Source organism: Empidonax traillii, unplaced genomic scaffold, assembly GCF_003031625.1.
Source record: "Empidonax traillii isolate 1590-97213 ecotype Southwest subspecies unplaced genomic scaffold, ASM303162v1 scaffold764:size1210623, whole genome shotgun sequence".
NCBI lineage: Eukaryota > Metazoa > Chordata > Aves > Passeriformes > Tyrannidae > Empidonax > Empidonax traillii.
In genome coordinates this window covers 139502-154238 of record NW_020955957.1, presented here as the reverse complement: position 1 = coordinate 154238, position 14737 = coordinate 139502, and the positions used below count along the sequence as shown (strand labels likewise).

The 14737-nt window shown below is 42.5% G+C and overlaps 1 protein-coding gene across 5 annotated transcripts; it reads right to left on the bottom strand.

Annotated features, from left to right (window-relative positions):
* Nucleotides 1-308: 308 nt before the first annotated feature.
* Nucleotides 309-14517, bottom strand: PTGFR (prostaglandin F receptor). 5 transcript variants are annotated; one of them, XM_027901165.1, is made up of 3 exons: nucleotides 14355-14517; nucleotides 12730-13577; nucleotides 309-611 (listed from the first exon to the last, which is right to left on the bottom strand). In XM_027901165.1, the coding sequence occupies exons 2-3, from the start codon at nucleotides 13516-13518 to the stop codon at nucleotides 309-311; spliced, it is 1092 nt and encodes a 363-aa protein (XP_027756966.1). In that variant the 5' UTR covers nucleotides 13519-13577; nucleotides 14355-14517. The 5 variants fall into 5 exon arrangements, with proteins under 5 accessions (XP_027756966.1, XP_027756963.1, XP_027756967.1 ...); XM_027901162.1 differs by having other exon boundaries at nucleotides 14361-14517; XM_027901166.1 differs by having other exon boundaries at nucleotides 13051-13577; nucleotides 14361-14517.
* Between the last annotated feature and the right edge of the window lie 220 nt (nucleotides 14518-14737).

Sequence of the window (14737 nt, the reverse complement as noted above, 5' to 3'; positions counted from 1 at the left end):
AATCACTTTTGCATCCAGTCTTAAGAAGCCTTCTAAGGCGACGGGTTTGGCAGGGAGGATTATAAGGAGCCCTGTTCACTTTAATACCTGGAAGGGGTGATTTATCACTCAACTCCCATGTTTGGAAGGGAGTTTAATTCCAGGAAGAATTAAAACATTCAAGGGCACCTCTTGGAACAGCAACATCAAACCGGTAAGCAACAACAGCAAACCACTCACGATTCAAAACACGTGCCAAACCGCTGAGCCTTGGAATTCACCGTAAAGTGCCGCCTCCACCGTCTCTTCACAGTCTGTGTCGAAAACTTTCACTGTCCCATCGAGCTGAGGGGCTGCAGGTTTACCTGTTTGGAACTCGGTGACTCGGATATCGCTGCCACCTTCAGGGAGTTCTTGATGGAGCTGAGCTCCCACACGTGCAGGTTCACGATGTGCACGCCGCAGCAGCCCCTCGTGATCCTGTACAGGTTCCTCAGCACGGCCTTGCGGAGCAGGATGTACACCCAGGGGTCCAAGATCTGGTTCCACGTGGCCATCCGGAGAGCGAAAAGGATCGTCTCGCACGTCTCCTTGGAACGGCTCTCGCTGATCCCGATCCGGGCCATGGTCACCTGCAAACGGAACGGTTCTGAATTAACGCGTCATAAATTACCTGCAAGTGGAGTATTTTAAAATCACACATGGAAAAAAAAAATACACCAAGAGAGCAGGTAAATAAATGAGTGCAACCGTTTCAGCGTCGTCTCCCATCTTCACACCTTCACGGCAGCAATGCCTCCCAGCTATAATGTAAATACTTCCAGGCAATTAACATTTACCATCCCAGAAATCCTCTCATGTTTTACACAGGACACACATGTGGCTCTGCTGAATTACTTCTGCTCAACCCCTGGAGCAGATGATGGCAATACCCTCCAAAAACCAGGGACTGATTTAAGGAAGAAATAAAAACTTAAGCCAGAATTTGAGCTAACAAAGCGTGCCAGGACTGTTCCAGGGAGGGGTTTTTTTCAAGGGCAGAGGCCACTAGTAGGTCAGAACATTTTTACAAAAGGTTTTTTTCACATCTTCCTAATTAAAGGCTGCATAAGGAATAAAGCAGCTTGATTTCAGCAAGAAGATTCGTATGTTTTAAGCATAATTTACATAATTTACTGACACCAGAGGATTTAGAGATTTACAGGAAAATTTATGCCATGGTGACAAACGCCATCAATACCCCTCCTCTTGCCAGTGGAGACACAGATTGGTTTCATTCACCTCTGGAGGTGCTGCACAGGGACAGAAGCAAGAACACCACCAGAGCCAAGTTTCACGTGGTGGAGGCATCTTCCAGAGCAGCTGGTCAGGACTGCAGGTGGCAGAGGACACCCAAGGGCTACACCAGCCCAGTAAGCTGTGCCTGGCCCCCCTTGCTCTGCAGAGACCTCCTTTCCAGGCTGTCTGCCCACTGAGGGTTTGTAACCTGAGTGCCTGCGTGAGGAGAGCCTGACCTGCAAAGCCAGGAATCTGCCGTAAGGTGGTAAATTATCTTATTAACGTTCAAAGCACACGAAGACTTTTTTGGTAGAAAGATGAAACACTGTAAGGCTTTCAGCTCCAAGGCCTTTAAAGTGATAGTTATTTAACCGAGAAATGGGGTATTTTACAGCTGATGCTAAGGGTACACTGATTTATTGGGCCATGAAAGTTAGGGTCGGTCTGGCCAAGTGCAGAGAGCTGTGTTTTCAAAAAGATACATTGGGGAAAAAAAAAAACAAAACAACAAACCAGCAACAAAAAAAAAAAACTAAAATGAATGATGAGAGTAAACTAAAGCTCGACATTCCAGCAAACCTATTTTACTCCTCTTTAAACGCTCCTCTGTATTCCCAGACCCTACCTACAGCGTGCAGGTCACCACATCTGAGCATAAACCCGAGTGGAACGAAGCGAATGCACAGAAGGACACTGAACTTGCTTGGTCAAGCATCTGATTGTCCATTTCTGTATGGCATCTGTGGGAGAGGAAAAGAAATCCCCCAGGAACGCTGGTGGGACTGGCAGAAGCACAGCTGGGAACCGGTGTGAGGAGGAGGAGGAGGAGGAGGAATGTCTGAGCACCAAGCCAACACAAACACCAGCCAGTTCCCCGAATCTGCTTTCCACCCCACAACCACTGGGCACATTCCTCTCTGACATCAGCAGCCCACCCAAACTTGAACAACCCCTTTGGCTTCTGCACGGGATGTTTTTTTTCAGGGCAGTCCACATTTTATTTATTAGAGGTCTAATACCACAGGCCAAACTCAGAATGTTCCTTACTCATTATTCAAGTAGGACTAAGCAGCAAATGGCAGCTCAGCAGAGCTCCCAGACCAACATCCTTATCCCATACAGCCCACTCTTGACTGAATCCACACACACAGCTTCCTAATCTGCTTCCTGATGGACTTCAAAACTCATTTGATGTTCCTCTCTCACAATAAATGCCAAATGCAACGCAATTTTCATGAAAAAAGAAGCAGTAGATGTTGCCATCCAGATTTTGTAAAGCTGTGTTATTTTCTCTCATGTTACCTAGCAAACTTGTGAGATTCCTTTCCATTTGGAAGTGATCACCTCTAAATGAATCAATCTATTCATCTGCTGTTCAGCTTGCTGGGCCAACGTAACAAAGCTCTGCTTTGGCTATGGATTTACAGGAAATAAATCAGGGCAAGGAATATTGAAACATAATTTATGGATCCTGATACTTGGAGAAGCTTCATCCAGAACATTCAAGTTAACTCTCCTGAACACAGAGCTTTATGTACATCGACACTTGCTTAAGCTATTCAGCTGTGAATCCCTGTATTTGAAATAATAAGATAAAACCTAGATTAACTGCCAATTTTGTTTCATAAAATACAGATTTTCTAGACATATTGCTTGCATTATTTGGGAATATTATAAAGAAATTAGAAGCATGTTTCATTTCTTCTATCACTGAAACTAATATAAGATAACATCCCAGATATCTGAAGTTCTGAAGGCTGAGATTTCCATACAGAAATGGACCAAGACAGAGAATCTGTCTTTTCCAGCCTCGAGCATGAGCATTTTTATCCTAAAACACTTACGGCAGAGCAGGGGGACAGGTCACCACCACAGCCTCTGAGAATGAAGTGAGAGAGGTTCTCACTCCCAAAGAGACTGCACTGGAGGCTCTTTCATGTCTTCTGAGAAAACACATCACAAAACTTGCAAGCAGCTGAAATCCACCGCCCCAACAGTGCGAAGATGTCCTACAAACCATCTGCTGGTTTCTAGAACAAGGCCAGCTAGAACAAGCCAGCAGTACACAAATGGGCAAGCACGAAAGGGAACACAATTGCATCACATCTCATGGCCTCTGATGTCCACAAGTTCGTATCTACATGCAGATTCAGCAGCGTGACTCAAAAAAATTAACCTCCAGCTGGTAAATAGCAAATGTAACCCATGACATTTTCTAACCTATTTAGACATGTAAGAATCCAAGTAGCACTTTGCTGATTTATTCAGTGTTTATATGAACGCAGCTGTAGTTTGTCTCTCTGGTTTGCAAAAAAAAAATAAAAAAAGAAATAAAAAAATAAAAAAAAAAGAAAGTATCACATGATGTAACCAAGAGAATTCAAACTACACTGAACCCAGAGGTGTAAATAAATCCCCTTCTCCTAAACCACGCAGGACTCGAGGCGGAACTTCACTGATTGTGCCCCACTCCACGAAAACAAACAAACAAAAAGTATACTTATTTTGAATTTCCAGAAGTCTTTGGAACTTGCATTGTTCATGCTACAAAGGAAGCTGCAGTCTAACAGGCCAGAGATCACACAGGATGAGACTCTGTATATAAACACAAACTTTAAGGGAAAAAAAAATTGCAAAATAGGGGGAGAGAGAAATAAAAATGCATTTTTATTTGCATTTTACATACCTCCTAAGGACAGCTATTAGAAAAGGAACCCTGACAGCAAATTGCCTGTATCATTGTTACACTGATCTCGCAGTACATAAACCACACATTTGCTGCAACAAAGCTGAGCGTGCTCCATTCTATTTTTTTATTTTAATGTGAGTCTCTAAGTCAGTGTAAAAACAAGGGCTTCCAAGAAATATGCAGTGCACTACTCCTGCCATCAAACTGTTAGCACACACACTGTTCTGCTTATGGCCCATAATGCTTTTTATGTTCCTCATCTGCGTGTTTCCCCCCCTGATGTTTTTTCCTTTCCCTTTCTAGAAGAGAAACATGAACCACACCTTCAGCTTTTATATGCCAGATGATGGTCCAGCCCAGCAGTTAAAATTTTAACTGAGCATGGCAACTTTATAGAAAACGTCAAATTAAAAAGGAATTGTAGACTAAAAAAAAAAAATACATGAGCAAGTTTTCCTTCACATTAAAGTCCAGAAGGTACTTTGAACAGCGTATGTAATAATTCCTTGTGGAAAAGTTTGGCAGGATCAGCTCTTGAGAAGCAGCTAGCAGCAGAACAAGGCAATCTCATTTTTTTCTCATGTATACTTCTGTGACAAAGCAATAATGCCAAAAATTAAAAGAGTGGATCCACTGGCTCACTATCCAGCTGGGGAAAAATCTGTGTCTAACTCCCAAAATCAAGTTCTGGTCCAAAACAGGTAAATCAAGGATGGTGATTACTACCTGCCATGACACACAGAGCAGTGTCACATACCCAGTGGTTTTCAGGGCAGGTACCACCAAACCCTGAGATATCCACACGTATTAGAAGCGTTAAAAGAAGGGAGAGAAGAAATTCAGAGTCAGTCATGATACACAGTGGCCTCTTCACCTCTTCTAGAATTCAGGAACACAGATAGCTCTGATGTGTGGCCAAACCTGCAAGACCTCTATTAACAACAGGTCTAAAAAAGTAAAGAACCTGCTCTATTTCCTACTCATGGAGAGTCAGACATTCAGTTTATGTATCTGAGAAATGATGGTGTTCAGTGTAGGGGTGGAGAAGGAAAAAAATAAAGGTATGTTCAGTCGTAATTATATTTAATGTTTATCGTGTATGCAGCATACACAGTGGGGGAAGACATGATGTGTTGCTTTCATGTTGTGGGGGTTTTTTTAATCATCTTTGTTAAAGTGACTTAGTCTCTATATCATTCTGGAGAAGTAAACTAAGAAGCCATCAACAGAAATATCAAGGCTAATAAATTAGCGATACATTTACTAAGCTGGAATACGTAATTCACAATTACTTTTTCCTTTGATGTTGGCAAATAAATTGAAAGGGACTGTTTTGCAGCTGGACCACCTTTCAGGTGGAGGAGGGAAGAGAAAAATCAAGTCTCCATCTAGGAGTGATTTATCTCTCAGTACTCCTGCACTCCTGGTAAAAAACACAGATCCAATTTTATTTCCAATTCACCAATGAACTGTAAATCCTAACCCAAACTGCTACCATTTACATGGATCCTCGCCTCCTTCCTGCTTCACCTTCCTCTTTTTCCGTGCAGCGAAGCAGATGGGAGCACAGCTGGTCACGTCCTTCCCAGCACAAGCATCTTCATCCCCACATGCTCATGTGCCGATGTTGGTCCCGACACAGGTTAAACCCTCTCTGCAACCTGCTGCTACCTGGCCACTGCTGCTGCTTAACAGGACCCCAGGTGGGACAAACTGCAATTCAGCCCTTCCTCTCACACATCACCAAATTCTACAGTGCTACTGAGACAACCAGCTTCTACTGGAAAGCGTTTACAAACACCACACCGAGCTGGAGTTGTGAATTAACACCGCAGTTATCTCTCAGAACAGGTCAATCTGTAGCACACCCTGATGTCTGGCATCAAACCTGGTAAGGGTGAAGGACTTTCTGGGGTTGCTCCGTGTGAGTGTGTTTGTCCCTGGGACTTTTCAGCCACAAGTTTACCATTTAAAGTGTTTAGATAGTCAGGAAAAAAAAAAAAAACTTTCCTAAAATAACCATCCAAAAATGGTTATGCTGTGTATGACATTTTCCAAAGATGGTTATGCAGTGTACGATATTTTCAAGTAAGAAAGGCCTGAATAAGTGTAATATCTTGGAAATAGGGAGAATTCTCTTATACCAAACAATGGAATGCATGTCAAACTGACTTTTTAATATCTAGCACAGAATCCAAAAAATTTACCAACTGAATAAATAACCAGAGGTTACGAATCCCAAATTTGCTTGGGTGAAGTTTGGAGAATTTGATTTTTTTGAGGTGGTAACTTCAAAATTGAGGAAAAAAATCAGAAGCTTCTATGAAAGTCACCGACACCTATTTGGAAAAATACACTGTGTTTGAAGTTTACAGATCTTCATAGTTTAATTTGGTATATATCATCTCAATTTAAAAATAAAGAAGGAACAAATTATGAAAGAAAACCAGAACAACATTATTTTGAAAATGCCGTGTTCTCCCAGGACTCACAACCTGCCTTCCCTACTTTTTTTCCCCTCTCCAAAACAATCCTACTGCACTCTGATGGCCCTGCATTTTCAGCAGAGGCTTTACGTAAGTTTTTCCAAACAGCACACAAGTAAACACAGATAACAAAAACTATATTTATGCTTCCCCAAAAGCCTCTGGTGAAGGGCAATCTGTCAGTCTCAGCCTTTCTTCCTCCCCTGGTTCATATCATCACCGCTGTCCCGTCCTTCTCCAGCACTTCTTTCCTGTTTAGAGAGGATTTCAGCTGCTCAGCTCCCTGACTTCTGGGAGAGGGAGGTAAACACTTGAATTACAAATATAGCCACCAGTAATATAGAGTTTCTAAGCACTCCGTGATAAACTACGCCCTGGCCCACATTTACAAACATTTTTTTTTTTTTAAATGATTCATATTTCTCAGAAAGGATAAGGCCTGTAAGATCTCCATGTGCTGTAAAAGAGGAAAATAGGAACAGGCCAGGTCTGAACACCAAAACAGTACCTCTGGAATTCAGCACCATTTCAGGTGGGTACACTCTAAAATTAAGCTCATTCCATTTCCCATCCAACCTGGAGGAAATTGTGCCTTTCATTTTATCCAGAATAAAAGAAAGGTCTCTATAACGAACACAAAAAAAAAAAAAAAAAAAGGCATGAGCATCTTATCCAAGGGTTTCTAATATCACAGAACCCCATCTGAACAGGTGGATGGAATTTTTCAATGCGCTGTATTAAACTCTGTTGCTCTCTCTGCAGACACCTGCAAATCCTTTCCATGGAATATTTTCATGGGCACATACAAAAGCACACTCAAATTGTCTGAGCTGCTGATTAAACCTTATTCCAGGGGAAACTAAGCTGGAAAGGCACTTGTGTCCTGAGCCTAACAAAAACTTCAGTTCTAATCAGTGTTCTCTTTCCTCTCGAATCCTAAAATCAGTTATTTATTTCAAATTACCTTTTGGCCCACAATATTAGCAATGGCAGTAACCTTTCAGCAATTTAACCCTGAGTATCAGAGGCTCATTCTGAGGAACTCAAGCAAGAAGAGTAATTGAATTTGCACAGTGTTAATGGATGTATCAGGAAACTCAGCAAGCAATCAAAGGAGCACGACAGGAGGGAGAGCAAGAGCCCTTTCTCTGAGAGTGCAGCTCAAAAGACAAGCAAACCCGTGAGATTTTTCTTTCCAGAGGAACCCAGTGAGCATTTTATTCTTTCAAACTGCACCTCCTGATCTCCTCTGACACAGCAAGGTCTGGAAGAGAAACTACTGCCTACAGTCAACGATAACCATTACTGTGTTGGTGCTTCGGGCTAGAAGTAAAGGTGTATTTAGCAGGTATGCTGCTGGAAAAAAACCTTTTTTTCCTTTCCCTAAGAAACTGGTTCATTCACTAAAACCACTGTGGCAGCAGGGGGCCCCTGAGATGGGCTTGTACCCATCCTCAGAGATGCAGTGACAGCATCCAGCAAGGACCCGCATCACCCAGACCCAACAAACATCAGCCAACACATCCCATCTTTGTAGGGTGTCAGCAGACAACCCCTCCAGCAAGAATTCAACCACAAAAACCAGCACAAGCCTAGTAATTATCACTGATTATCTTCTTTAAATCTGAATCTTGTTTTTTCCCTCTGAAAGCTTAAAACAGCATTCAAAGCTGCAAGGTTAGCTAAACACATTTAAGGGTATCTCCTCCTTCAGTCTCCAGAAACACATGGCTGGAAATCAAAAGCCTAATTTATTCTTTTTCAAAAGGAAAGATCACTCTCCCTGCGGAAAATGGGTAGGCACAACAAGCTCTCAGAGGCTGCAGCTTTGACTGAGAACCCTCAAGACAAGAACACACTTCTGCAGAGCAGCCATCAGTGAGATCTGAGGGGCTGTGCTCTGCAGGTGACGAGGGCCTCAACAACCTTTATTAAGACATGATGCCCACTAAACATGTGAGCATAAGGTAGCAGAACAGAAATTTAAACTGCCAGCTTATTAAAAAAAAAAAAAAAGATGGAAAACAAGAATGGAGGGAGAGACCTCAAGGGTAACAGGGGTATGAACTCCTGGGAAAGCGTCACTGGGCATGTGTGGACGTGACTACACATGCAAAAACCCCCAAATGAGATGGACACAGACTGCCTGGTACTCCAAATTACCTTACAATGTATGCAACAAGGACTTCCTCGGTGTAAAACCTGCCACAAAGTGACCTCCATCAGCACATACGAACTGTGAGCCTGACTCTGCACCCAAAACAGCTGGTGGAGCAACCAGGGTGGGATGGGGTGAGGGTATTCCAAGGAGAGCCTCCCTGTTTTAGCACACAGGACTGATAGAAATTAAATCTAAGCGGTAAAAAAATGCAACTGAATAAATAAAGAGTTGATTTAATCATATAAAATAAACAGCCGAGCTCTTTCCAAAAAAAAAAAAAAAAAAAAAAAAAAAAAAAAAAAGTGGCTATTTTTTGCTGTATAGGGGAGGTAAAACTGGAATGAAATGAATCAGATAACTGCATGGAAAAAGATCTTAACATGAATAATGTGAATGTAAAAGTATTTTTCTCAGGCTAAGACTGCTGTGTCCCACACATGAGAAAGATTAGAAATTTCTCCGTATCACAATTTGTTCCTATTCCTCTGCAACAGATCCCTCCTGCCCACAGTTACAGGCAGTTCTCTTTGCTACTCCAACAACAAAATTTCGAACATGTTTATCCCTTGAGCCCTACAGAGTATGACGTGCTGAAGTCAGAATTTGCTCATACAAACACAGCTCCAAACCCAAGGCGTTTCATGACAGGCCAGATGTCAAGTCACAGCCAAAAAACCAGCTTTATATAACAATCCATTTCCTCAGAGGTGCTCGTCACAAAATGCTCCAGCCCAGCTATCTGCTTTGGGAATCCAGCCCCCAGGGACCAAATTTAGCCAGCAAAATTCACATACCCCTAGCAAAGGGCTAAGGCTCTAGCAAGGATGAGAAAAGATGACACTGCAGAGAAGCTGATGTTAACATCTTCAGAATATATTTACCTGCAATTACCCTCCCCAAAGCTAAACTATTTGGGCTGTCAGAACAAATGTGCCTCTGCAAATCATTGACTGTGTATATTATTATAAAACTCAGGAATTTCACTTTTTGCCTTTTTTTTTTTTTTTTTTTTTTTTTTTTTTTTTTTTTTTTTTTTTTGTGAATACCCTCCTGCTCTCAGTTCCTCAAAACGAGATCCACGTTCCCCCTCCTCCTCATAACTTCATTAAGGAAAGATTCCCTCACAGCGGCAGAAAACTCGAAAAAGCTGCTCATTTTTGAGAAACAAACGAAACGGAGCTTCGGGAAAGAAATCAAAAGAAAAAAAAAAATATCAGAAGGAAGTCCCTGTCCAACAGCTCCAGGCAGAGCTCCACATGAGCCACACCACGGGCTCTGCTTCTGAAAAACGCTACAGATCTCCAGTAATCTTAAGGTAAAGGTGGTGATTGATTACACTACTAGATATTATTATATATAATATTAAGTGTTAACTATCTATGCATTTACACACACATTTACACACACCACTGAGCAGATGCAGAAGTCAAGTTCAGTTCCACACCAGACACAAGAAAGGACAATCCAGGGCCTTGGGACTCACAACTAAAAGTGATTTTATCACAGGTGAGTGGCAATGACTGAATATTAACTCCCCTTGGAAAAAAAAAACCATGAAAATGATTGGAAATCTAATAGTGAAGTCAGTCTGTGACGGTTGGATTACAGCACTGGGTGGATTCTGCACATGCATCAGTGGATGTAACACCAGACTAGATTGAAAACAGAAGGAAAATAAACAAAGCAAACCCCCACATCAGACAGGAAATCACACAGTGAGTCCAAACTCTTGTATCTGCAAACCACATGTGGCATAAACCACACTGCCTCCCTCCACTTTCTCTTCCAAAGGTTTGTTTGGTTTCCAATTGCTTTGGTTTACACTGAGGCAACTGATTCTCCCAAACATTTTGTTCTGTGTCCTCTCTGGGATAGTGAACGTAGCTAAAATTCACAGTTCAGAGACTAACACTGACTTCCAGATTGAGCTTTGAGGAAAAAAATTAAAGAAGCAAATGATTCAACAGCAAGCATGTGTTTAGGTCCTTTTCCAGGTAATTTCACCTACGAACACCTGCTCATATGTATGTCAAGGAATACTTCAGTACATGTTGATCCTATTATAGAGGGCAAACCATTCATTTCACCAATTAAAGGCCCTGAGAGGTGAAGATCTATCAGATAAGTACGTTTGAATCAGCAATTCATCGTGAATCATTCACTTTGATAAACCCTGGATCACTTCAGTGCAGCACTCGAGCAGTAAATTCCTGACAAAGCTTTATTCCACTGCAGGCCAGAAAACCTTGCTGAATGAACACCACACTTATAATTCTGTTTGTACTCAGTGAACAGAATGCTATCAAAACAAAGACTGGGCAATTAAATGAATTAACTGGTATAAACTCTATGATCCTAAGAGCTAACAAGGGAAATACCTACAAAGGACCCCATCCCACTGCACTTCCCAGACTACTGAACTCTCTGGCTAAAACACAAATTGCTCACTTCCTTAAAACTTTGTTTCAGGAACTAAATTCTACCTTACACTAACTTTTTTTTTTTCTTTTTTTTTTTTAACTCTTCCTTTCTAACAGAAATCTGTCCGCATTACTGAAAAAAAATTCCACCTGGAATAATAATTCATCTTCAATTACAGCTCAAACGAAGTTAAATGCTTTAACAAAAGCAGTGCTGTGCTTTCATTAAAAATTTCACTTAAAAGTTACAATTTTATATATATTTGATATATATAACAATTAATAAAAATTGAAAGGCATCAAAAAAAAATTGCCAACGTGGAAAAAAACACCACAGTAGTTGCAATTTAGTGTTCCTTCGTATGTTGAATAACTGAAGCACCTCTTTTGAACTAGAAAAGGTGTTTATTTAAAAAGGGTTTTTAAAAACCAAATGAAACCCTACCTTTAAGAACAGTTATTATATCTGAAAATAAATGTCACCAGAGGATAATGCTGCTTTTTCATGGAAAGCAAAGTCATCACTTGAGTCGCTCTCCTTGAAAACCACTCCGTGGCTTGTCCCAGACAAACTTCAGGAGGTGTCTGAAGTAACTGGAAGGAAGTTCACTTGCTATACTGCCCTGACAAGTTTGTTTATGCTCTCTACACTCCAGCCACCACACTGGCAGGAGCCCACGTGAATTTAAACTATGCTGCAGAGCGAGACTAGAAAAATTCTCCGTGATCTGAACAGAAGTGCAAGGGGGTTTGTGCGTTTCAGTGAGGCAGACATTTACATCCAGACTTTCACCCTTGAAGTCTGTGATACTGGATTAGTTAAATGCTACCTGCCAGATACATCCAACTGCTGCAGCGAGGCTAATATCAGTATTTAAAAAAAAAAAAACCTCATTTTCTTCGGACAGGTTAACTACACTAAAAAGAGTTACAGCTAATAGCAGCTTTATATAATACAGCTGTCAAGTTCTTTCCTGTATCACAATCCAGGCTCTGCTCACTAACAGAGCACACCCTAACAGGAGCAGCGCTTAGGGAGAGCCACAGCAGTGACAGCAGATCCCAAGATACACTGGGATGGCAGAGAGAGCACACCAACTGCACACAGCAGCTTTGCCAGGCAGCTGTCCAGACGACAAGCCCAGCTTGCTGAGGGCTAAACCAAACGTTGATTTTAACCCACTGCCAACCACTGTTTCTCAACACGACTCTCTAAAGCAAAGCCCTCCACTCCATTAACTGTTATCTGCCATAACACAGTTCACAAGCAGCAGTAAACCCTGAAAATAACAACAAACAGGCTGCCGTAAATAAAAAAAAGTTATAGGAACCACAGTACAGACTAAAAAGCCTTCCCACTTCAAGATTCTGGACAAGCTCATTTGTGGACAAGCTCAGTATGTGTTCAGATTTATTCTAGCCACAATTCTGCTACCACCAATTCTGCTTCACAGCACTGGAAACACAGTCCTCACAGTCCCTATATATTCAGCTAACTCAGTGTATTTTGTTTATGCTCAGAAGTGGAGAATAATTACCAAGTTTTTTATAGATGCGCAGGTGCATGCATTATGGACAATATGCTCTAAAATTGATGTCACCGAGCAAATGGAGCTGTTACCACAGCTAAAGCACTTTAAAACCTGGAGATAAAAAAGTATAACTTTTATATACAGTGATGTGCATTAAACATTGGCAAACACATTAGGCTCTTACCAGGAATGGACTCCAGCAAATGCAAGAAACACACATTATAGCCAAGAGCTGAATGATCATTTCAAAATGATGAGATCTGCCTTGTCTTTGTTGACTTTTAAATTTGACCCTTAAGAGGGTAATTCCTGTGACAGCATTGCACAAGAATGAAATAGCAAGGGCCAGTAACCCAAGGCAAGAAAAAAGTAAGAGATAAAATCTGTCTTCCCAGTCCTCAACATGTTCTGTTTTATAGAAGCACCAGGTCCTCGATGCTTGAATTTGGTAGGCTCTAAACCTAAGAATAGGCAGCAAAGCTATAAGAACAGCAAACAGACATACCATAGTCAACATCATTTTCACATGTCTAGAAGTCATTTTGGTAGAGTGAAATATTGGCTTGGTGACTCCAATGCACCGTTCAACAGCCATCACGCTGCCCAGGAAGAGAGGGCACAGACCAAAGAAAACCATGCAGATGCCAAAAACACTGCAAAGGATGTTGTACTGGTTAAACCGAATCCAGTCTTTGTCCGACGCGTACACAAACACTGCGATGGCTCCGTTGATGAGGTGGCCGAAGAGATCCGTGACGACCAAGCCGCTGGCAAGAAGCAAAAAGGAGGCTTTTGATTTCTGTCTAAACCTCTGGTATGCCTTCAGGAGAATTGCTATGGCAAGGCTGTTGGACAGAATTCCCACCGTCATGAAGATTATCGAAAAGAAGACGGAAATTTTTTTCTCCGTGTGGCAGGTTGTGTTTCTCAAGACTCCAAATCCAGCCAGCCCTGGCGATTTTGAACTGTTCATGGTTAGGAGAGGAGGCGCAGCCCTCAGAGCATTTCAGCAGTCTTGCAATCAAAAGGCATCTGCAATATTAAAAACAAATATACACAACGCTGTAAAAGGCATACCACGGTTCAAATGGCGTTTCAAGCAGAAATTCCATAATGTTAGCCTGTGGTACAAATCTAATTTTCCGGTTTTCTGTGTGATGTGATACGGCATCACATCGTAAGCGCATCAGTCACGGGGTAAAACAATTATCTGCATGCATTATAGAATGCAAATATAGCCTACAGGATCTCCAGGGTCTCTGCATGTGTAAGATAAACAAATAACGTATAAAAGACATAACACTCACGTACATGCAGTAAGAGAAACCATACAAACCATCCTGGTGGTTAAACTACGTTAAACAAACGCTTTTGCAACACACTCCTAGAATGACAGTATTATGTCAGCCCAGCCACAGTAAAAAGTGAACTACTCAAACTGGAGCACTCAGAGATTATAATCACGCTCCATTTCTCTTCTCACTGTTAAACGCTTATTTTCAAAACAATGTCCTAACATCTTCCAAGCAATTCTCCTCTCACAATTCCTCGTTTCAAAGCTTTAACCTAACCACCACCGAAGCCTTCCGACTTCCCAGCGCCCTCGCCGAGGCTCAAACTTGGTTTTGAGACGCTCCCTAATTCAGAAACCCACTTTCTACGAGTTGCTTTACACTTTCACCTCCCACCTCTACTCCCAGGATATTTCTGCTGGCAAAAAAAAGAAAAACCTCCCAGACAGGAAAAAAAAAATAAAAAAGAAGGAAAGAAAAAGAGAGAAAAAGAAAGAAAAAGACAGGCGTTAATAACCCGTACTACAGACTGCCGCTGAAGTCTCTCGGTTACTGAGCGACCCCGGGTACCGCGCACGCCGGAGCCGGGAGCATCTCTGCCGCTCAGGAGCGCTCGACCGGCAAAGTCCCGGCAAACTCCTCAGGCGGAGCCCGGCCCGGCCCCGCACCTCCCTCCCCGCGTTCCCACCTCCCTCCCCGCGTTCCCACCTCCCTCCCCACATCCCCACCTTCCCAGCTGCCCGCGCCGCCCGTCCCGACCCTCAGCGGTGCCGGGGGGAGCCGCGGTCCGTCCTCCCTTCAGCGCTGCCCCCCGGGGACGGGGCGGGCACAAGTGCCGCGGTGCCGCCCGGCCCGGCCCTCCCCTCCGCTCCGGCCCTCCGGCGCTCCCGGCCGGCGTTC